The sequence below is a fragment of the Coffea arabica genome, chromosome 8e (assembly GCF_036785885.1).
Source record: "Coffea arabica cultivar ET-39 chromosome 8e, Coffea Arabica ET-39 HiFi, whole genome shotgun sequence".
Classification (NCBI taxonomy): domain Eukaryota; kingdom Viridiplantae; phylum Streptophyta; class Magnoliopsida; order Gentianales; family Rubiaceae; genus Coffea; species Coffea arabica.
Window position 1 is genome coordinate 46,930,212 of NC_092324.1, and position 19,583 is coordinate 46,949,794.

At 40.6% G+C, this 19,583-nt stretch overlaps 2 protein-coding genes across 2 annotated transcripts; both read left to right on the forward strand.

Moving 5' to 3' along the window:
* The first annotated feature begins 13,648 nt into the window (after nucleotides 1-13,648).
* Nucleotides 13,649-14,812, forward strand: LOC140012822 (uncharacterized). Its single transcript, XM_072061143.1, has one exon. The coding sequence runs from the start codon at nucleotides 13,649-13,651 to the stop codon at nucleotides 14,810-14,812; it is 1,164 nt and encodes a 387-aa protein (XP_071917244.1).
* Nucleotides 14,813-15,378: 566 nt separating this feature from the next.
* Nucleotides 15,379-15,989, forward strand: LOC113704946 (uncharacterized). Its single transcript, XM_027226812.1, has 2 exons — nucleotides 15,379-15,556; nucleotides 15,700-15,989. Exons 1-2 carry the CDS (start codon nucleotides 15,379-15,381, stop codon nucleotides 15,987-15,989), a joined length of 468 nt encoding a protein of 155 aa, XP_027082613.1.
* Nucleotides 15,990-19,583: the final 3,594 nt, after the last annotated feature.

The window sequence follows — 19,583 nt, forward strand, 5'->3', positions numbered from 1 at the left end:
ATTGTTAAAACCGTAACCTTAGAATAAGTTCCGAGGCTAGAAAGAGATTATAAAAAGTGGTGTATTGTTTTTCAATGTTGAAGGGGTAGGTTGGGAGAGAACTGGGGATTCAACATTTTGTTAGCGATGGATGGTATTTGAAACATTTAATGGCCAAGATTTGGTAAATATGCAATTGTGGCTCAACCTTTGAATACAACAAATAGCGAATCTAATATTAATTTCAGGTAACGTTAATAACCCTTTTTTTTCGCCAAAAAATTGCTGCCTCATAAAGTTGGACCTACCTTGTTTGGAAAGTAATTTCTCTCCGAAAATTTTTTTACGTTTTCTATTAACACATTTTTCAATCAACTTTTCATTTCTAAATATACTCCAAACTGGCATCTACACTCCTTGTAAGTTTGAATTTGAAAAGAAAAAGAAAATAGATAGAAATCCATTTTATTATACTCCAAACTGGCGTCTATGTGCTAACCAATCTACAGCTTTTGAATAAAATAGCTAATCTTCGTATAAATTAACTTCGCATTGACTTGATGATGACAATCTATTTGTCAGGAAATTAGCAAGAGAGAATTTAAGTAGAAACCACAAAATGTCCTGGAGCAGCATCACTAGTGACCGAAATTTACATAATAAAGGGCAAGTGACGAAATCTCCTGGGGCAGCATCACTAGTGACTAGTGTCCACAAAATGTAGGGTCTCTATTCCCTTCATGACTTTGCTCGGAGACACATTCCTTAGTGTAGAACCCACTAACCAAATGTCACATTTAGTGTTGAACCCACTAACCCACCCACATTTAGTGTTTGCCCTAGAATACAGTCGTATCCATTCCCAAATTCACCCAACTAGAGAAGTCAACTCGGAGGAAGGGAAATTTATTTTTAAAAAGAAAAAGAGAGAGAGAGAGAGAAATAGACGGAAAAAGTGGAAAATTGATCAAAATTCAGCGAAAAAGGTTTATTAAGGCAAAGTTTGGATAACTGAGAGAGGAAAATGCTAAAATGTATTGCCTGTGGTCATTGGAACGTATAAAAGATGAAAGATCTACATGAAACTACACACACATATTTCCAAAACAATGACTATATAAATATACATAGAGGTTGGACGAATGAGAATATATCCCCGATTAGGACTATTGATTGATCATATAGGTCGATATGAAGAAACACTACTTTTACGTGTTCCCTCTTGCAGTACTTGTTTTGCTGCACTATCCAATGATGACCTGCTACACAGCCATGACAAGATTAAGTTTAGGCACTGATCAATCTGCTCTTTTAGCCCTGAAGGCCCATATCACTGCAGAACAGGAAGAATTCTTGTCAAAAAACTGGTCTTCTACAGCTGCTGCATCCTCTGTTTGCCACTGGATAGGAGTCCAATGCAGCTCTCGACGCCAGAGAGTCACTGCTTTAAATATTTCAAACATGGGACTCACCGGCACGATACCTCCGGATTTGGGAAACCTCTCCTTTCTTGTTTCTGTTGATCTGAGAAATTACTCCTTCCACGAAAATCTGCCCGAAGAGTTGTCACACCTACGCCGCCTGAGGTTCATCTTGTTTTCCAACAACAAATTCACTGGGGAGATTCCAATGTGGTTTGGTCACTTTCCCGAACTCCGGTTCTTGTTTCTTGACAACAATGGTTTCGGTGGCTTTATTCCTTCTTCAATCTCAAACTCGTCAAAAGTGGAAGCTTTAACTCTAAGAGGCAATTTTCTGGAGGGTAATATTCCAGAAAAGATGGGAAATCTTTCAGTCCTCAAGGATCTGTCTCTATCTGGGAATTATTGTTGTGGTACAGAACCAGAAATCTTGTAGGAATGGAAGTTGAATAAACATAACAAATTTTGAACACTCAGATTTGATCGGATTCAAGAAATAACACCTCTCCTTTTGTTGATGAACTTCAAATAAGTACAGAATAAGAATTGGCGGGAAGAGGAAGAAGGGGAAAAAGAATGCATGAAATTGAGAGAAAGACAACAGAGGGGTTATTCCCTCTCTGGATGCAATAACAAATCTTAACCAAATTCATAGCTAACCAATTACATGATCGTATCTTTTATAGAAGCTATTCTAACTAACTCCTTAAAGTAACTAATGAGGAATTGACACGTGTAAGTAGAATCTTCAAGCTCGATGGATTCCAGTTTCAGCAAGAACAGCATGAGCTCCAGTAAAGGCGTGATCGATGGAACGCGCTTTCACCTACTCTTCTGTGACTTCTCTTTTTCTGACTTCACGTCTTCTTCTTCCTTACACTGCTAACTGTTGGCTCTCATCAAATCACGACTTCTCTTGACATCTTCCTCCCATTGCCACGCCTTCCTTTGTCTTTCCTTCACGCCTTCCACTACTGAGCTGTCGACTTCATTACAATATCCCCCCCTTAATCAGTAAATCTTGTCCTCAAGATTGGAAGGTGGGAAACTGTTTCCCGATCTCCTCTGCATCCTCCCATGTAGCTTCTGCAGGATCTGTGCCCCACCAGTGGATTAACCACTGAGTTGTAGCAGCATTTCTTTTCTTTACCATCCTCCTACCAATCACTGCTGCTGGTTCTATCCTCCAATGCCCCTTCTCATTTGTTTCTGGTAGTTGGAGTGTAGGTGTGGCTTTGTCGCCAACCTTTTTCTTGAGCAATGACACATGGAAGACAGGGTGGACCTTTGAAGAAGTGGGTAGATTCAGTCTGTATGCTACCTCTCCTATCCTTTCTGTTATCTGGTATGGGCCAAAATACTTTGCTGAGAGTTTGGTGTTTTCCCGCAAGGCTACTGAGCTCTGTCTATATGGTTGTAGCCTTAGATATACCCAATCTCCTTCACTGAATTTCCTTTCACTCCTCTTCTCATCAGCATATTTCTTCATCCTTTCTTGTGCCTGTTTCAAGTTCTGCTTCAACATGTTATCCATCTGCTGCCTTTCCTTGATGTAATCTCCCACTGCAGCCACTCTAGTCTGAAAGTATGGTCCTAAAGCCAGTTGAGGAGGGGGGAGGCCATATAATTCCTCAAATGGAGTCATTTGAATGGCTGTGTGGTGCGAGGTGTTATACCACCACTCTGCCAAGGACAACCACTGGTTCCATCCCTTAGGTTCTATATGAGTCAGACACCTGAGATACATCTCTAGCACTTGATTGACCCTCTCAGTCTGACCATCAGTCTGAGGGTGATAAGTTGTACTGTAGTTCAGCTTAGCTCCCAACACACTGAACAATTCACCCCAGAATTGACTGACAAATATCCTATCCCTATCAGATAGCATGCTCTGAGGAATCCCATGTAATTTACTGACATTATCAATGAAAAGTCTGGCTACCTTTGGTGCATCAAAAGGATGTGTTAGACTGATGAAGTGGGCATATTTGGTGAATCTATCCACAATCACCATTATGGTATTCTTCCCTTCTGATTGAGGTAGTCCTTCAAGGAAATCCATGGTAACGTGGCTCCAGGAGTGTTGAGGGATAGGCAATGGTTGTAGCAGTCCTGGATAAGCCACATGTTCATCTTTACATTTCCTACAGGTGTCACATTCCAGGACCACCTTCTTGATTTCTTTGTACATTCCTGGCCAGTAGAACAACTGTTTGGCTCTCATGTAGCTGGCTTGAATACCTGAGTGACCTCGTAATTGAGAGTCATGTAGTGCAGTGATAAGCTTTTTCCTGGTGTTCCCTTGTCCTCCTACTACCAATCTTTTTTTGTACCTGAGAATACCATCCTGGTAAGTGTAGTCTGGGGCCTGTGTAGGAGACAGTAGTACCAGTGATATGGTCTTCTGAGTCCACTCGTCCCCCTCATAACTCTCTATTACTTCCCTAACCCAAGCAGGTACTGCGCAGGATATAGTGGTGCACTCCCCTATCCCCTCTCTGCCTTGTCTAGAGAGTGCGTCTGCAGCCACATTGTTTTTTCCCCTCTTGTAGTGAATTTCATAGCTCAGTCCCAGCAATTTAGTGAGCTACTTTTGTTGGAGAGGAGTAGTGATCCTTTGTTCCCGCAAGTACTTTAAACTCTGATGATCAGTGTGTATGATGAAGTGATGCCCTTCCAAGTAGTGTCTCCATTTGGTTACAGCAGTCACCAGTGCTAGCAGCTCTTTCTCATAGATTAACAGTCCTGTGTTCTTCTGTCCCAAGGCTTGACTAAGGTAGGAAATAAGCCTTTTGTTCTGCATCAGGACAGCACCTATGCCAGTATAGCATGCATCAGTCTCAATGATGAATGGTTGTGTGAAGTCAGGCACTGCTAGCACAGGGGTATGGCACATGGCTCCTTTTAGCTCCTGGAAAGCCCTTTCTGAGTCCTCATTCCAATAGAAATTGTCCTTCTTCAACAGATTCGTCAAAGGCCTTGCTATGGCTCCATATCCCTTGACAAAATCTTCTATAGTAGCCTGTCAGCCCCAGAAATCCTCTTAGCTGCTTGATATTAGTTGGTTTGGGCCAATTCTCCATGCATTCTATCTTCTTAGGATCAACTTGGACTCCTTCTGCTGATATTATGTGTCCCAAGTACTCCACCTGCAACTGAGCAAAAGAGCACTTGCTCATCTTGGCGTACAGTTGGTGTTGTCTCAGTAAGTTCATTACCTCAGCTACATGCTTCACATGCAATTCTAGTGTTGGACTGTACACTAGAATATCATCAAAAAATACTAGCACATGTTTCCTCATCTGATCTTGAAAAACTTGGTTCATTAGGCTCTGGAAAGTTGCTGGTGCGTTGGTCAAGCCAAATGGCATGACTTTGAATTCATAGAGTCCCTGGTGAGTTTTGAAAGCTGTTTTTGGGATATCCTCCTCCTTGACTCTGATCTGAAAGTATCCTACCCTCAGGTCAATTTTTGTGTAGTACCTGGCTCCATGTAGCTCATCTATCAACTCCTCAATCAGGGGCATGGGGAATTTGTTCTTTACTGTTAAATCATTCAGCTGTCTGTAATCCACACAGAACCTCCATGTTCCATCCTTCTTCTTAACTAGCAATACTGGGGAGGCAAAAGGACTACTGCTAGGCTGTATGATGCCTATTTCCAGCATTTCCTTTACCAGTTTCTCAATCTCTGCCTTCTGTACGTAGGGGCACCTGTATGGCCTCATCTGGAAGGGCTTGGCTCCCTCTTTTAGAATAATCTGGTGGTCATGGCTCCTGGTTGGAGGCATTCCTTTGGGTTCTTCAAATCCATCCTTGTATTGATCTAGCACCTGACTGACTTCAGCAGGTATCTGTTCTGTTCCATCTTCCTCTTTTATTGCCACCAGTTGTGCTACCACCCCATATGCCTGTTTCCTCAACCACCTATCCAACCTGCCTCCTTTGATCATCTTTAATCTGGTGCTAGAATCGTCTCCCTTCAGTACTACCTCTTGTTCCCCCTTATGGATTATCATGCTGAGCTCCTTGAAATTGAATTCTATGGGGCTGTGTTTGGCCAGCCAATCTACTCCAAGGATCATGTCACAGCCTCCTAATCTCAAGGTGTTAAAGGCATGATGGAACTGATAACCTTGCATTTCCCACTGCAGCGGTTTAACCAGTCCCTTGGATTCCACATTTTCACCATTAGCCACATGGACCATTAGGCTAGGTCCCTGTGTGCTCAGCTTCAACTCCTTTGCCAGTTGTTCATCCAGGAAACAGTGTGTACTACCACTGTCTATTAGTGCAGTAACCTGTCTCCTGTCAACCAGGCCCTTCAGCTTAATGGTCTTGTGCCCTGCTCCCCCAGCCAAGGCATGTACAGATACCTCAATATGCTCATCTACCACCTCCCCATTAATACAGTCACAATAGACCTCATCTTCCTGCTCCTTGCTCCCTTCTGTAGTCTCAGCTCCTTCGGCCAACAAGTAATGAATATGGGACTGTTTGCATGTATGTCCTAAAGTATATGGCTCAGCACATTTATAGCACAATCCTTTCTCTCTCCTCAGGTTAAATTCTGCAGGGGATATCTTCTTGAATTGATTTTGGTTGTTGCATTTTGATTGGGGGGTCTAGGGGAGTGTTTGACATTGTCTTGGTTCTATCTGGTATGAGGGGGCATTTTAATATGGCTTTTCTGACTGCTAAAACTAGTAGGAACAGCTTTGTGTAACTTCTGGATAGCTTTTAAGTTCTTTTCTTGTAACTTTTCTACTTCAATGGCATCAGCTAAGGTTTCTGGTTTTGACATTTTCACCATATTGACAATTTCTTCTTTCAATCCACTCATGAAGCATGCTTTATAATAGTAATCAGATAAATGTGGTAAGGTTGGCATTACCAGTGCTTTGAGCATTTCAAATTTTTCCAGGTAGTCAGCTACTGATCCAGTCTGTACTAGCTTGTTGAACTCCTCAATTGCTTCCTCAGGTTTTCCTTCCCCAAATCTGATGCAGAGAGCAGTGGTTAGCTCCTCCCACGGTATAGCTTCCTTTCCATGAAAGACTCCATGGAACCAGATGTCTGCTCTATCCCTAAAGTAAAGCTCTGCTACCTCAGCCTTCATTTCATCTTCTATTCCATGTATTTTGAAATACTTGTTAGCCTTTCTGATCCATTCCCTCGGATTGTCCCCATCGAAGATAGGTAGATCCATTTTAGGCAGCTTGTTGATGGTCTTGAACTCTCTCCTTCCAGCTACTTCCTTTGGTGGTTCCAACTTAGATCCCTCAGGTTGGGCCACCCCCTTAGAACTGCTGCTTCCTTCTAATTCTTTCCCTCTGTCGTTCATTTTAGACATTAGTTGAGCCATCATATTCATCATACCTTCATACTTCTGATCTAACCCTTTCAGTAATTTTTCAGTAGCATCCTGCCTGAATTCCATTGATCTGATCGTCTGCTCCATTCCTTCATTTTTGTTGGTGAAGGTTCTGACCACACTACCAAGTTCCACTACCTCTCTTCTCAAAGCTTCATCCTGATTTTTTGTCATCCCTATGGCTCGTAAAACTAGCTCTGATACCACTGTTGTGGTACAGAACCAGAAATCTTGTAGGAATGGAAGTTGAATAAACAGAACAAATTTTGAACACTCAGATTTGATCGGATTCAAGAAATAACGCCCCTCTCCTTTTATTGATGAACTTCAAATAAGTACAGAATAAGAATTGGCGGGAAGAGGAAGAAGGGGAAAAAGAATGCAGGAAATTGAGAGAAAGACAACAGAGGGGTTATTCCCTCTCTGGATACAATAACAAATCTTAACCAAATTCATAGCTAACCAATTACATGATCGTATCTTTTATAGAAGCTATTCTAACTAACTCCTTAAAGTAACTAATGAGGAATTGACACGTGTAAGTAGAATCTTCAAGCTCGATGGATTCCAGTTTCAGCAAGAACAGCATGAGCTCCAGTAAAGGCGTGATCGATGGAAAGCGCTTTCACCTACTCTTCTGCGACTTCTCTTTTCCTGACTTCACGTCTTCTTCTTCCTTACACTGCTAACTGTTGGCTCTCATCAGATCACGACTTCTCTTGACATCTTCCTCCCATTGCATTGCGACGCCTTCCTTTGTCTTTCCTTCACGCCTTCCACTACTGAGCTGTCGACTTCATTACAATTATTTAGTTGGTCAAATACCATTGAGTTTATGCAAGTTTTCTCAACTTCAATCGCTAGACTTGTCATCCAACAGGTTTAGGGGGCACATACCTAAAGAAATTGGAAATGTGGAGAAGCTTACGTATTTATCCCTCATGAATAACAACTTCACAGGTAATGCTTTTGCTTTGCCTCTTTGCATGCGAACGAGGCCAAACTGCAATTAAGACAGTTCTCAATATATCTCTGAAATGAATATGATTAGTTCTGTCTTTGCGTAAAATTGTTAGGTGTAATTCCCCGAGAGATTGGCAAACTGCATGGTTTGAAGGTTCTCATGTTAGGGTGTAACAACTTGACAGGTAATCAGGTCTATGAATAGCTTCACCACTACTTATGGTTCCATTCCTGACGTCCTCGGGGACCTTACACTTCTGCAATTTCTAGCTCTGTATGGCAACAATTTAACAAGTGATCCTACATCTATGGAGCTGAGCTTCATCACTTCATTGACAAAATGCAAAAATTTGGTTTATTTAGACCTGGGTCGAAACCCCTTAAAGGGACTTCTTCCAGCTTCCGTTGGGAATCTCTCTGCTTCGTTAGAGATGTTGATATTACATTCATGTGAAATCAAGGGCACCATACCAAGTCAAACTAGCAACTTGACCAATTTGCTATTGCTTGATCTACAATCGAATCACTTGACCGGAGGTATTCCAACAGCGTTCAAAAATCTACAAAACCTGCAAGGTTTGGCTGTGGGAGATAATAATCTTAACGGCACCTTAGATAGCCTTTGCAATTTGCGTAGCTTGACTTTAATAGGTCTGGCCACAAACCAGTTTTCTGGGTCTTTACCAGAATGCTTCGGTAATATGACTTCTCTTCGGGATCTTACACTAGGAAACAACTTTTTAGTTTCTGCCACACCTAATAGTTTTTGGAAACTCAAAGATCTCTTGCAGTTGAACTTATCCTCAAACTCCCTAAATGGTTCCTTGCCCCTTGAACTTGGAACTCTGAAAGCTGTAACATTTATAGACGTATTAGCGAATCAATTCTCTGGTGACATTCCCAGAACAACAGGTGATTTGCAAAACCTGTTGATTTTAAATTTATCCCAAAACCAATTTCATGGATCTATCCCAGAGTCATTCGGCAAGATGCTCAGCTTGCAAGGACTTTACTTATCGCACAACAATCTTTCTGGCTTCATACCAAAGTCAATGGAGGCACTTCGGGACCTCCAAGAGCTTGACGTTTCTTATAACCATTTAAGTGGTGAAATTCCTTCTGGTGGTCGCTTTAGGAACTTTACCACTGAATCTTTTCTCTTCAATGATGCATTGTGCAGAGATTCCAGGTTTCATGTGCCGCCTTGCCCAATAACTAATTCAATTCACAGGTCAAGAACCAAAAAGGTGCTTCTATATGTATTTGCTCCTCTGGGAATCGTTTCTGTGGTTGTCGCAGCCTTAGCAATTGTCTTCAGAAGATATTGGAAGAATTATCGGGATTCTAAAGGAACAAACATGGTATTAGTGCCAACGCAAGAAAGAGTTTCGTACTATGATCTTCTTCGAGCAACTGGTGGGTACAGTGAAAGCAATGTGCTTGGCATTGGGAGTTTTGGATCTGTTTACAAGGGGATTCTCAATAATGGAAGGTCTATTGCTGTAAAGGTTTTCAATTTGGAACTGGAAGGAGTGCTCAAGAGCTTTGATGTAGAGTGTGAAGTCCTGAAGAACCATCGCCATCGAAATCTTTTGAAGGTCATCAGCGGTTATTGGAACCAGGATTTTAGGGCCTTGGTGCTTGAATACATGTGCAATGGAAGCCTTGAGAAGCGGCTGCATTCTGACAACTATTTCTTGGATACTCTACAGAGATTGAATATAATGATAGATGTGGCAAGTGCAGTGCAATATCTCCACGAAGAATATTTGACGCCTGTGATTCACTGTGATTTGAAGCCCAGTAATGTCTTACTTGATGAGGATATGGTTGCCCACGTCAGCGACTTTGGTATTGCAAAAATGCTGGAAAAGGATGAAAGCTTTGCATGGACCAAGACCTTAGCTACAATTGGCTACATTGCTCCAGGTAATGATTCTTCAATCTTAATCCTAAATGTTTGTACAGCATTTAGTTTCTTTTTGCCTTCTTTTATGTGATACTTGTTCAATTTGAATGTTGGTTGTAGAGTATGGATCTGAGGGTTTGATATCAGCAAAATGCGATGTTTATAGCTATGGAATCATGCTGATGGAAGTTTTTTCAAGAAGAAAGCCTAACGATGAAATGTTTGTGGGAAATTTGAACTTGAAGAGTTGGATAAATGATTCTCTGCCTGATTCGATTCTTCAAGTTATTGATGCTAAGTTGTTGAAGCATGAGGATGAAAATTTCACTGAGAAGTTGGAGTGTTTTTCATCCATCATGGAATTGGCCTTAAAATGTGTTCGTGAATCTCCAACTGACAGACTCAGTATGAAAGTTGTTCTTGAAACAGTGAAGAAGATCAAACTCAAATTCTTGCGGGTAAATTAATAGTTCGGATCGAATATGTATCATCTTTTATAATCATCCGAAATATTACGAAATACATGCCAATCTGTTCACTTTAAATAAACCGAAAGCACATGTAATCTTTGTTAATTCTTCCTTGCATCTGTTGAACGTTTGTTGTATTTTCTGCCATTAGTGCAGATCTTATGAGTTGAAATGAAATTGTTGTGTTGTATGACTGCAAGTCAACATGTATTATTAACTCGTGGAATTTTTTAATGTGGTTTTTCAAAATCAACCCTTGAATGTGAATGTGTAGTTTTCACTAATGATATCTGATTCAATTATTTGTCAATTTCTTAAACGTTAGGGAATCATAAAGCATATCCCTTGCTTCTGGCTTAGATTATAAAACAATTCCCAGAAAAGTCTATTTCCAATTCATCCAACAATTTTGGAAGCTGTAGCATAGTTTCCAAAATTTCTCATATCTTGAATCAATGCATATGTATTCCATAAATTTTATTCCGTTTCATAACTGGCTGATGGAAGGTCATTTCCATTTGAATGAAGGTGTGGTCAGGCGAGAGAGAGAGATTCTGCCATCACCATTCTTGAAATTCTTTGTGTGCATTACTGTATAATGAGGACTAGTTTCATGATTCAGCATTGATCAACTATATAATACTGGAAAAACTTATGTGCAGTCTATGACTTTATTGTATGCAAAGAAACAAAAAGTGTTTAGCAAATATTCTTCACGAAATTCTTGGCATTTTAGTGAACTTTTCCTCGGAAAACTTCAGTTGGTGGAAATGTTTCTTATCCATGATTTGGAACGTATAAATACAGAAGGACACGTTGAAATGGAAGCTTAGACAGCAAAATTGCCTTCATAATCTAAAACTACAAAATCAATTAAAACGTACAATATCATTATCCTACGAAATAAATTCGAAACTTCCACATTGTTTAGTTCAGGATAATTTACTATGAACCCACGTTCTGTGATTTCACATAATTTACTATCCATATAAATACTTGGGCATGGTGTTGTCAATCACTGGCCTTAAAGTTTGCTGTGTGCAAAAACAAAGAGAATCTGGGAACGAAGAGAAAGCATGCTATTCCTCTTTTAAGGGTACATGGGTCCATAACACAGAAACCTCATATGAGTGGGAGATCTTGATTGAAGTTTTAACATTTCTCCATATAATCCTCAGAGTGTAACTCTATTATTGATAAATGCTTCAAAATTAATTTAGCAGCCACGAAAAATTATCCATTGATTTACATTTGATGACATTTCAACTGACATCAACCTGCAATCATGATTATCGAAGATAATATGAAATACAGGTCTGCAATGTCATTCCTCTCTCTAGTGGAGGCATTTCTCTCTCTAAAGAGAGCTTTCCCTCCCTGTGGTGGGAGCTTCAGACAAGCTTCAAAAAGCTAAATTTGGAAGGTTTCACTTTCAACGCATTCAAGGAACTCTGCTATTGGTGCACTTATTTCTGCCACTACCTGTCTTTTTGGACTTCTTTCAGCAGCTTAGGAATTTAAAGGCTGTCGGATCTACAACTGCTGACCAGCACCAACAACCCTTATATCTGGCTCGAGTGCGGTAACAACTGGCGGACAAAATCCACTGTCGGAGACAAAAACAAAACCTCGAGTCACTAAGAATTTGTACGTATCGAAACAGAGGAAGGAGCAGGCGAAGCTGAAGCGATAGGAGGAAGATGCAAAATAACAAAATAAAAATAAAAAAAAGGAAAAAAAAAACAAACTCTCAAGTCTCTTTAACCGCAGATCTGCTTTACTGCATCCAGACCCCTTGGAAACCAATACGAGATGGGACAGGTAATTTCATATCCATATTCTGCTTTCCCAAGCTATCATCTTTTAGTTTATCTTAGCTCTTCTTTTCCTTTTTAGCTTTGTTCTGGTAGTATATAGTAGATCCGCCCTTTTTGGTTTACATCTAGGTTAGCTTTCTTACCCGAAGGGAAGTGTGTGGAATACCATTTGATTTATCTTCCCCATGGCGGAGGAACTGGCTGAGATTTTGCAAAACTTTGATCTCTCAAGTGCAGAGCTCCAAACCACTACCCTAGGACATGAGGAAATAGGTGGGGGGTTCAAGAGTGTAGAAGTAGCTTGATTGGGAAGGTCGTGGGAGAGAAAGTATCGAACTATACTGGAATCAAGAACTTTGTGATAGCTGCGTGGAGCTTCCCAAGAGAACTACAAGTGGTGGAGCTAGGACCCAATCTGTTCCAATTCATCTTACCTTCAGCAAATGATAGACACAGGATTCTGACTGGTGGACCGTGGATAGTGGACAACCAAGTGCTGGTGCTAAGCGAGTGGTATGAAGGGATTGAGGAGGATGCTGAGGCGTTCAGGTCAGTTCCCTTATGGGTACAGGTATGCAATTTGCCAATCCATTGGATGTCAAAGGAAGCTGGGAGAAGGCTTGGTTCAAACTTTCAGTCGGTAAGAGAGGTAATTGTCCCTCAAACTGGTGGGAAAGAAGGAAGACACCTGAAACTTTTGGTGGTGGCAGACATCTCACAGCCACTACTGCGAGGTACCATTGTCAAGGTGGGTGAACAAACTAAATGGGCTAGTTTCAAATATGAGAGGTGCCCGGATTTTTGTTATAAGTGTGGTATCATTGGACACAGTAAGAGAAATTGTCAGAGGCAAGATGACAAGGGGGTGGGGAAAAAGGATAACCAATATGGCCCTTGGCTAAGGATAGGCAATGTGAGGAGTTCCCAGCACAAGCAACAAGTTGGTACGGTGTACAACCCCCAAAAACATCACTGGAGACTTCAAGATGGGGAGTGGAGGGAGCAAAGGCAATCAGAGGGCCTAGAAAAAGCCTTGGAATCTCAACTTGACAATGAAAGTGGTCTAGCTAGGAAGCTTGTGGCTGATACGGGGTTGGTGACAAGCAGTGGCAGGGGCCAGGATGGCCAGGGGAGTGGTTCGATAGGAGATGTGAGAGTACACTCAGAGAAGCTTAATGAATCTGGTAGCAAAGTGGGTTCGGAGTTAACGGAAATTCTACACATAGGACAATCAAAGGGGGTAATCTCGAACCCAAATTGCCGAGCTCAGATGCAGGGATATCTCAACCAGAAGAACAGCTCTCAGTCAAACCAGCCTCTGAAGGTCCAATGATAGAGGATGAACAAGTTAACTTGATAATCCAAATCCCATGGGATGAAGAACAGAAGGATGCAACACCAGGTGTTGCAACTACAAATATAACTGTTGAGGGTGGACCAAAGATCAAAGAAGCTTTAGTTAAACAGTCCAGATGAATCCAGAGAACCCTAAGATCCCCAAGAACACCTAAGCAACCAGAGGAAACAGTGAACATCAACACAGTTAGGGAAAGGAAAACTAGGAAAAGAAAAGGGTTCAAGAGGGAACTTGATATGGATATTGATGAGGACATCATACAGGAGGGTAAGAGGAGCAAGGTGGATCTTATGGATAACTTGATCGCTCCTATGGAGGAGGGGGAGGGGTCCAACCCTTTATAGACCCCAATGGCTAAATGAGAGTCCTGCTATGGAATTATCAAGGAGTGGGGAGCCCCTTGACAATTCCCCAGTTGAGAGAGGTGAACAACCTCTCCTCTCCGGACATAGTGTTCTTATGTGAAACCAAAAATAGAAGTAAGTATTTGGAAAAAGTCAAAAATATTTTGAGATTTGATGAAGCTGTCATCGTGGATGCCATGAACAAGGCAGGAGGGATGGCATTTCTTTGGAGGGAGGAGATTAGGATAAAACAAGTGCTCAAGACTGGCTTTACAATTGAAGCTCAGATTGAGGATAAGAAAAGTAGATGGGATTGGTGGTTTATTGGTATATATGCGAGCAGTGATGATCAAGTTAGGAAACAGCAATGGCAAGTACTCCAAGCTAGGAAAGTTTTGTGGGGAGAAAGATGGATTATGGCCGGTGACTTTAATGACATTGTCTCGAATGAAGAAAAATGGGGTGGAACCTGGAGGGACGAAGGCAGCTTCATGGCATTCAAAAACCTTATCAATGATAATCAATTGATGGATGTTGGTTTTGAGGGTCATCCTTGGACCTGGTGTAATAATTGGGCAGGTGCGGGTGAGATAAAACAAAGACTGGATAGAGATTTATGTAGCTATCCTTGGCTCCAAATTTTTGATAAGGTTAAGTGTAAACACTTGGATTCATTTGCGTCAGATCATAGTATGCTGATTATAGAGACAAATCCAACACAAATCAGGAGAAAGAAGAGGTTCTATTTTAATAAAAGGTGGCTCCAGCGAGATAAAGTTTGGGATATTGTCAAACTGGCGTGGGACCAAAGGGACAATGGCTCAAGGATGTTCAAGGTTGTGCAAAAAGTGAAAAGGAGTAGAGTTAATCTACTGAAATGGAACAGTAAAATCCAAGGCAATTCAAAACAAAAGATAGAGCAAATCAAGGGCCAACTGCAGCAACTAAATCTGTGTGATACTGAGGCGAAGCGAGTGAGGAAGAAGAGTCTTAAGAATGAATTGAAAGAGGCTTATAGAGACGAAGAGATCTACTGGGGTCAAAAAGCAAGGGTGCAATGGCTCAAGGCAGGAGACAAAAATAGCAGATTGTGGAGGGGAGAAGGAGGAGGAATAAAGTGGTCAACATCCAGAGAGAGGATGGCACATGGACTAAGAATGAAGATGAGCTCAGTGTAGAGATTGCTAGCTATTATAGAGAACTCTTCAAGACTTCAGACGCAAATGATATGGAGGAAGTGTTAAATGGTATTCCACACACAATCTCAGGTAGTATGAATGATAACCTAACAAAACCTGTAGATGAAGAGGAGATTAGATCAGCTCTCTTTTCTATGAATCTTGATAAAGCTCCGGGTGTAGATGGAATGCCTTCCATTTTTTTCCAAAAGTTTTGGAACATAGTTAAAAAGGATTTGGTAGGTGCTGTCCAAACATTCTTCCACACTAGTCATCTGCTCAAGTCTGTAAATCATACAGTCATTTCTCTCATTCCTAAAATTTTGATTCCCACATCCCTTAAGCACTATAGACCTATTAGCTTGTGCACGACTGTATATAAAATCATAGCAAAGATTCTAGCTAATAGGTTGAAACAGGTTCTTCATTTCTGTATCAGTAAAACTCAGTCAGTTTTGGTTCCTGGGAGGCAAATCTTAGACAATATTATGATTTCCCATGAGTTTTTACGCTATCTCAAAAACAAAGGGCAAGGAAAAGAATGATTTATGACTGTGAAATTAGATATGTCTAAAGCTTATGACAGGGTGGAATGGAGGTTCCTGGAAGTTGTAATGCGGAAAATGGGGTTCAATGACAAATGGAGAAGCTGGATCATGGAGTGCATTTCTACTGCTTCTTACTCGTTCCTGGTTAATGGCGAAGTCAAGAAGTATGTGGTGCCACAAAGGGGCATTAGGCAGGGTGATTCACTGTCACCCTACTTATTCCTCCTATGCTCGGAAGGCTTTTCCAATCTCCTCCAAAAGCCTGGGACTGCGAAAAAAAATTGAAGGCATGAGAATCAGCAGGCAGGGACCAAGACTAACCCATTTAATTTTTTGCAGATGACTCTTTGATATTTTGTAAAACTGATTCCCAGAATGCAGCAGAGCTCAAAAGGTTACTTAACGTATATGAAAGAGGAACATGCCAGCTGATTAACCTGGAAAAATCCTCAGTCATATTCAGCAACAATATGCAGCAGCAAAGGAAGGTGGAAGTCAGCCAAGCTCTAGGAAATATCCATGTTGTAAGCCAAGGAAAATACTTGGGTCTCCCAATGGTGGTAACAAGATCTAAACAGCAGCTGTTCGGATACATTAAATCCAGTATTCAACAGAGACTAAAAAAGTGAAAAAATAAACTTTTGAGTGCAGCAGGTAAAGAGATTATGCTCAAGTCTGTGGCATTGACACTGCCAACATACACAATGTCTTGCTTCAAGCTACCTAAAAAATTGTGCAAGGAGATTAACTCCACAATGGCCAACTATTGGTGGGGTGAGGAGAATGGGAAGAACAAGATGCACTGGAAAGCTTGGAACAAGATATCGCGGGACAAGCAAGCAGGTGGCTTAGGCTTCAAGGATTTAGAGGCTTTCAATCTAGCCTTATTGGGAAAGCAGATTTGGAGGCAACTCACTCAACCAAATTTGCTGGTCAGCAGAGTGCTAAAGTCCAGATATCACCCAAAGCAATCTATATTCAAGTGTAAAGTTGCTGGGAATGCTTCATGGATTTGGAAAGGACTGATGCGAGCTAGGCTGATGGTTGAAGAAGGAACTCGAAAAAGGATTGGTAATGGCCTGAGTACTAACATTTGGGAGGACAGCTGGATTCCTATGACACCAAATGGAAGAGTGACAACACAGCAGCCACAAGGAGTTAATTTGGTTAAGGTGGCAGACTTGATCGTCCAGAAAAAATGGAACAAGAACCTTCTCTTTAGGAATTTCACCCCCATGGAGGTAGAAGGAATACTAAGCATCCCCATTAGCTTACTCGACAAAGAGGACAGCAACTTCTGGATTCACAATTCAAATGGGCATTATTCAATGCGATCAGCCTACAGGGTCCAAACTAAATGGCTGAAGGCTTACGAGTAGGAGGTCAGGGGGCCAGCTAGTACTAGTTCGAGTATCCAAGGTCAGAAAATTTGGAGGCACCTGTGGAAACTGAATATTAAGCATAAAGTGAAGCTTTTCTTATGGAAATGTCTCAACCAAGCATTACCTGTAAGACACCTCATTCACAGTAGAACACAACAAGGTGATCCTACATGTAGAGTGTGTGGAGAAGATTGTGAAATGGTTGAACATGCGTTACTTAATTGTAATCATGTTAAACTGGTGTGGAGAATGGCACCTATCCAATGGGAGGGAATTACAAATCTGCAAGGTTGTTTTAGTTCGTGGTGGACCTCGGTAATGGAGGCGAGGTCGAGAAGTGAGGGATATGAACACATTTCTCTCACGGCTAACATTCTTTGGTAGATCTGGAAAAGCAGAAACGTGAAGGAATTTGAAAGTAAGCAGCATCCCCCACTACGAATAGTGCAGAAAGCTCAGGAGGAATGGTTGGAATATGGTGAAGCTACGGTCATAGCCTTAAAGATGAGTACAGAAGAAACAGGAGAACAACCGCAACCCCCCCAGCAACAAGAAGAAACAGAAAGCATTCTGAGATTAAGGTTTGCTATAGAAAAGAGCAAGGACAGCCCCCAAATAGGGACTGGAGCAACTGTCTCTTTAGATAATCAACAACTGATGAGAGGATGGGCTTTACAGGAAAGATGTTCTGGCCATAAGCTAATTGATGAACTAACTGCAATTAAGCTACTAATGTGTAAAGCTACTGTACAGAAGTTGGAGAGGTTAGAAGTTCATGTCCAGAATAAGCAGACACTCCACCTCATCCAGCAGACAAAATCTTCAGATATGCGAGTGGTAACATTGCTGGAGGATATACATAGCCTTAAGTACCTGTTTCGCATGTGCTCCTTTTGCCTAGTTAATAGGGATATTAACCATATTATTCATAGAATTTGCACTCATGCGCTAGACTTTTTTGTTGACCAGGAATTTTGGATTCCTCAGTGATAGTTAGCACTGACTGTGTAGTTCCCTCAAGTCTTTACTTGAAATTGTAAAGTTTTTGGTCTTCTATAAAATCACTTATCGTTTCGGAAAAAAAAAAAGAAGATAATACGAAACACAAAAAAGAGCAATTTTTGAAGTTAATTTAATTTGGTCCACTAAGTCAACTGATACGGCACATACAGAAGCTCCTGGAGCAGCATGACTAGTGACTACTGTCCACAAAATGTAGGGTCTCCAGTCCCTTCATGACTTTGCTCGGAGACTAGTTAACTTTGAAACTCATTCTTTAGTATTGAACCCACTAACCACATATCATTTAGTTTTTCTTCAAATTTTACAAGATGCCATTTAGCATTAAAAAAGAAAAGTAAAGGAAAACATGCCGATTAAAAGCTACCTATAAATGAAATCATAGTACGTTGTTGAAAACTGGTAAACACTCAATGAATTAGGTGAGTAAAGGTTAGTTTAGCACTTCACTAAATAATCCCTCAATTGCTGCTGGTTGAGCATATATATATATATATATATATATATATATATCAGTAGTGATTTCCATGATGACAATTTCGGGTGCTTATTGTTTGAGCCTTTAAGGGAGCATTGTCTTTACTTACTACTCAATTAAAAAGAATTTAGTTACAGCATAATAAAACAGGCTGAAGAATATATATAATAGGTTGGAATCATTACTATTAATCAATCATATTAGTGCGTTATAGTACGTATTAGCATTTGGTATCTACAATAGAACTAAACGTAGAAAACACATGTAGAGTATTTGTTGTTAATTTTCTTTTCCCTTGGTTATTGATTATAAAATTGGTTGTGATTAACTTTGGAAGATTTGATTTAACGTAATGGGCAGGCATAGTTTGAATATTCTATACACAGATGGAGATAATGTTGTAAATAATGCGCATGCTCTTTTTATTTCGAATGTGCATGTATTTGGGTTTGTTTACGTATAATTTTCTTAGTTCAAGTAAAAATCTATATCTATATGTATTCAAGAAGGGGTTTTTAGCAGAAACCCTCTCAATGGCTTCTAAACTTCTCATTCTTTTTTCTAAATTTTTGTATTTATTTTAATACATAAAAAGTAGTGGGTCATAACCCACCTTATCACCAATCAAATTTAAATTTAAAATATTCTCACTATCTATTAATTCATCCTACAACCACTCTTACAAATCCTCTAATCATCATCCCACGTTTCTCCCTACATTTCCTCCCACGTTTCTCACTCCAATTAAGAGTCCACTCCAACTATCTCTTAATTCATCCTACAACCACTCCTACAAATCCTCTAATCATCATCCCACGTTTCCCCTACATTTCCTCCCACGTTTCCCACTCCAATTAAGAGTCCTCCAATTTAAGAATTCCACCCAAATTAAAACTCCTCCAAAGAATTCCATCCCCAATTCCCCCACCCTCTCTCTCAGTTTCTTATTTGTTTTTGGTTCTCTATTGATTTTGTAAATGTATTGATTTTGCTTCTTTTGTGAGCAGTTATGGATGAGATTATGTGTAGAAACTTCAGCGGAAATCAACCTTCTTGCGGAGAACTAGAAGTATATTCTTGCCGACTTAATTTTCTAGGTCAGTCCCCTCTGCCCCTCTGCCTTTTAAGTATGTTTTGCTTTTGATTTGCTTTTTGTCATGAATGATATTGCATTGATTTTCTGATCATCCATTATTTCTGAAATTTTTTTACAAAATCCTATGAACGGTCGTTTGCTTATTGTTACACCGTAAAGCAAAGATACTCAACAGTGGGATAAAGTATAAACACAAAATCACAAGCACATGCTCCAAAAGACCCATTAAAGGCATGATTTATGCATC

Bases quoted from the DNA above. Each gene is read 5' to 3' on its own strand.
- LOC140012822 (XM_072061143.1), top strand. From the start codon at position 13,649: ATGAGAGTCCTGCTATGGAATTATCAAGGAGTGGGGAGCCCCTTGACA.
- LOC113704946 (XM_027226812.1), top strand. From the start codon at position 15,379: ATGTCTAAAGCTTATGACAGGGTGGAATGGAGGTTCCTGGAAGTTGTA. The intron at 15,557-15,699 runs GTGATTCACTGT...AATTTTTTGCAG, and splicing joins ACAAAGGGGCATTAGGCAGG to ATGACTCTTTGATATTTTGT.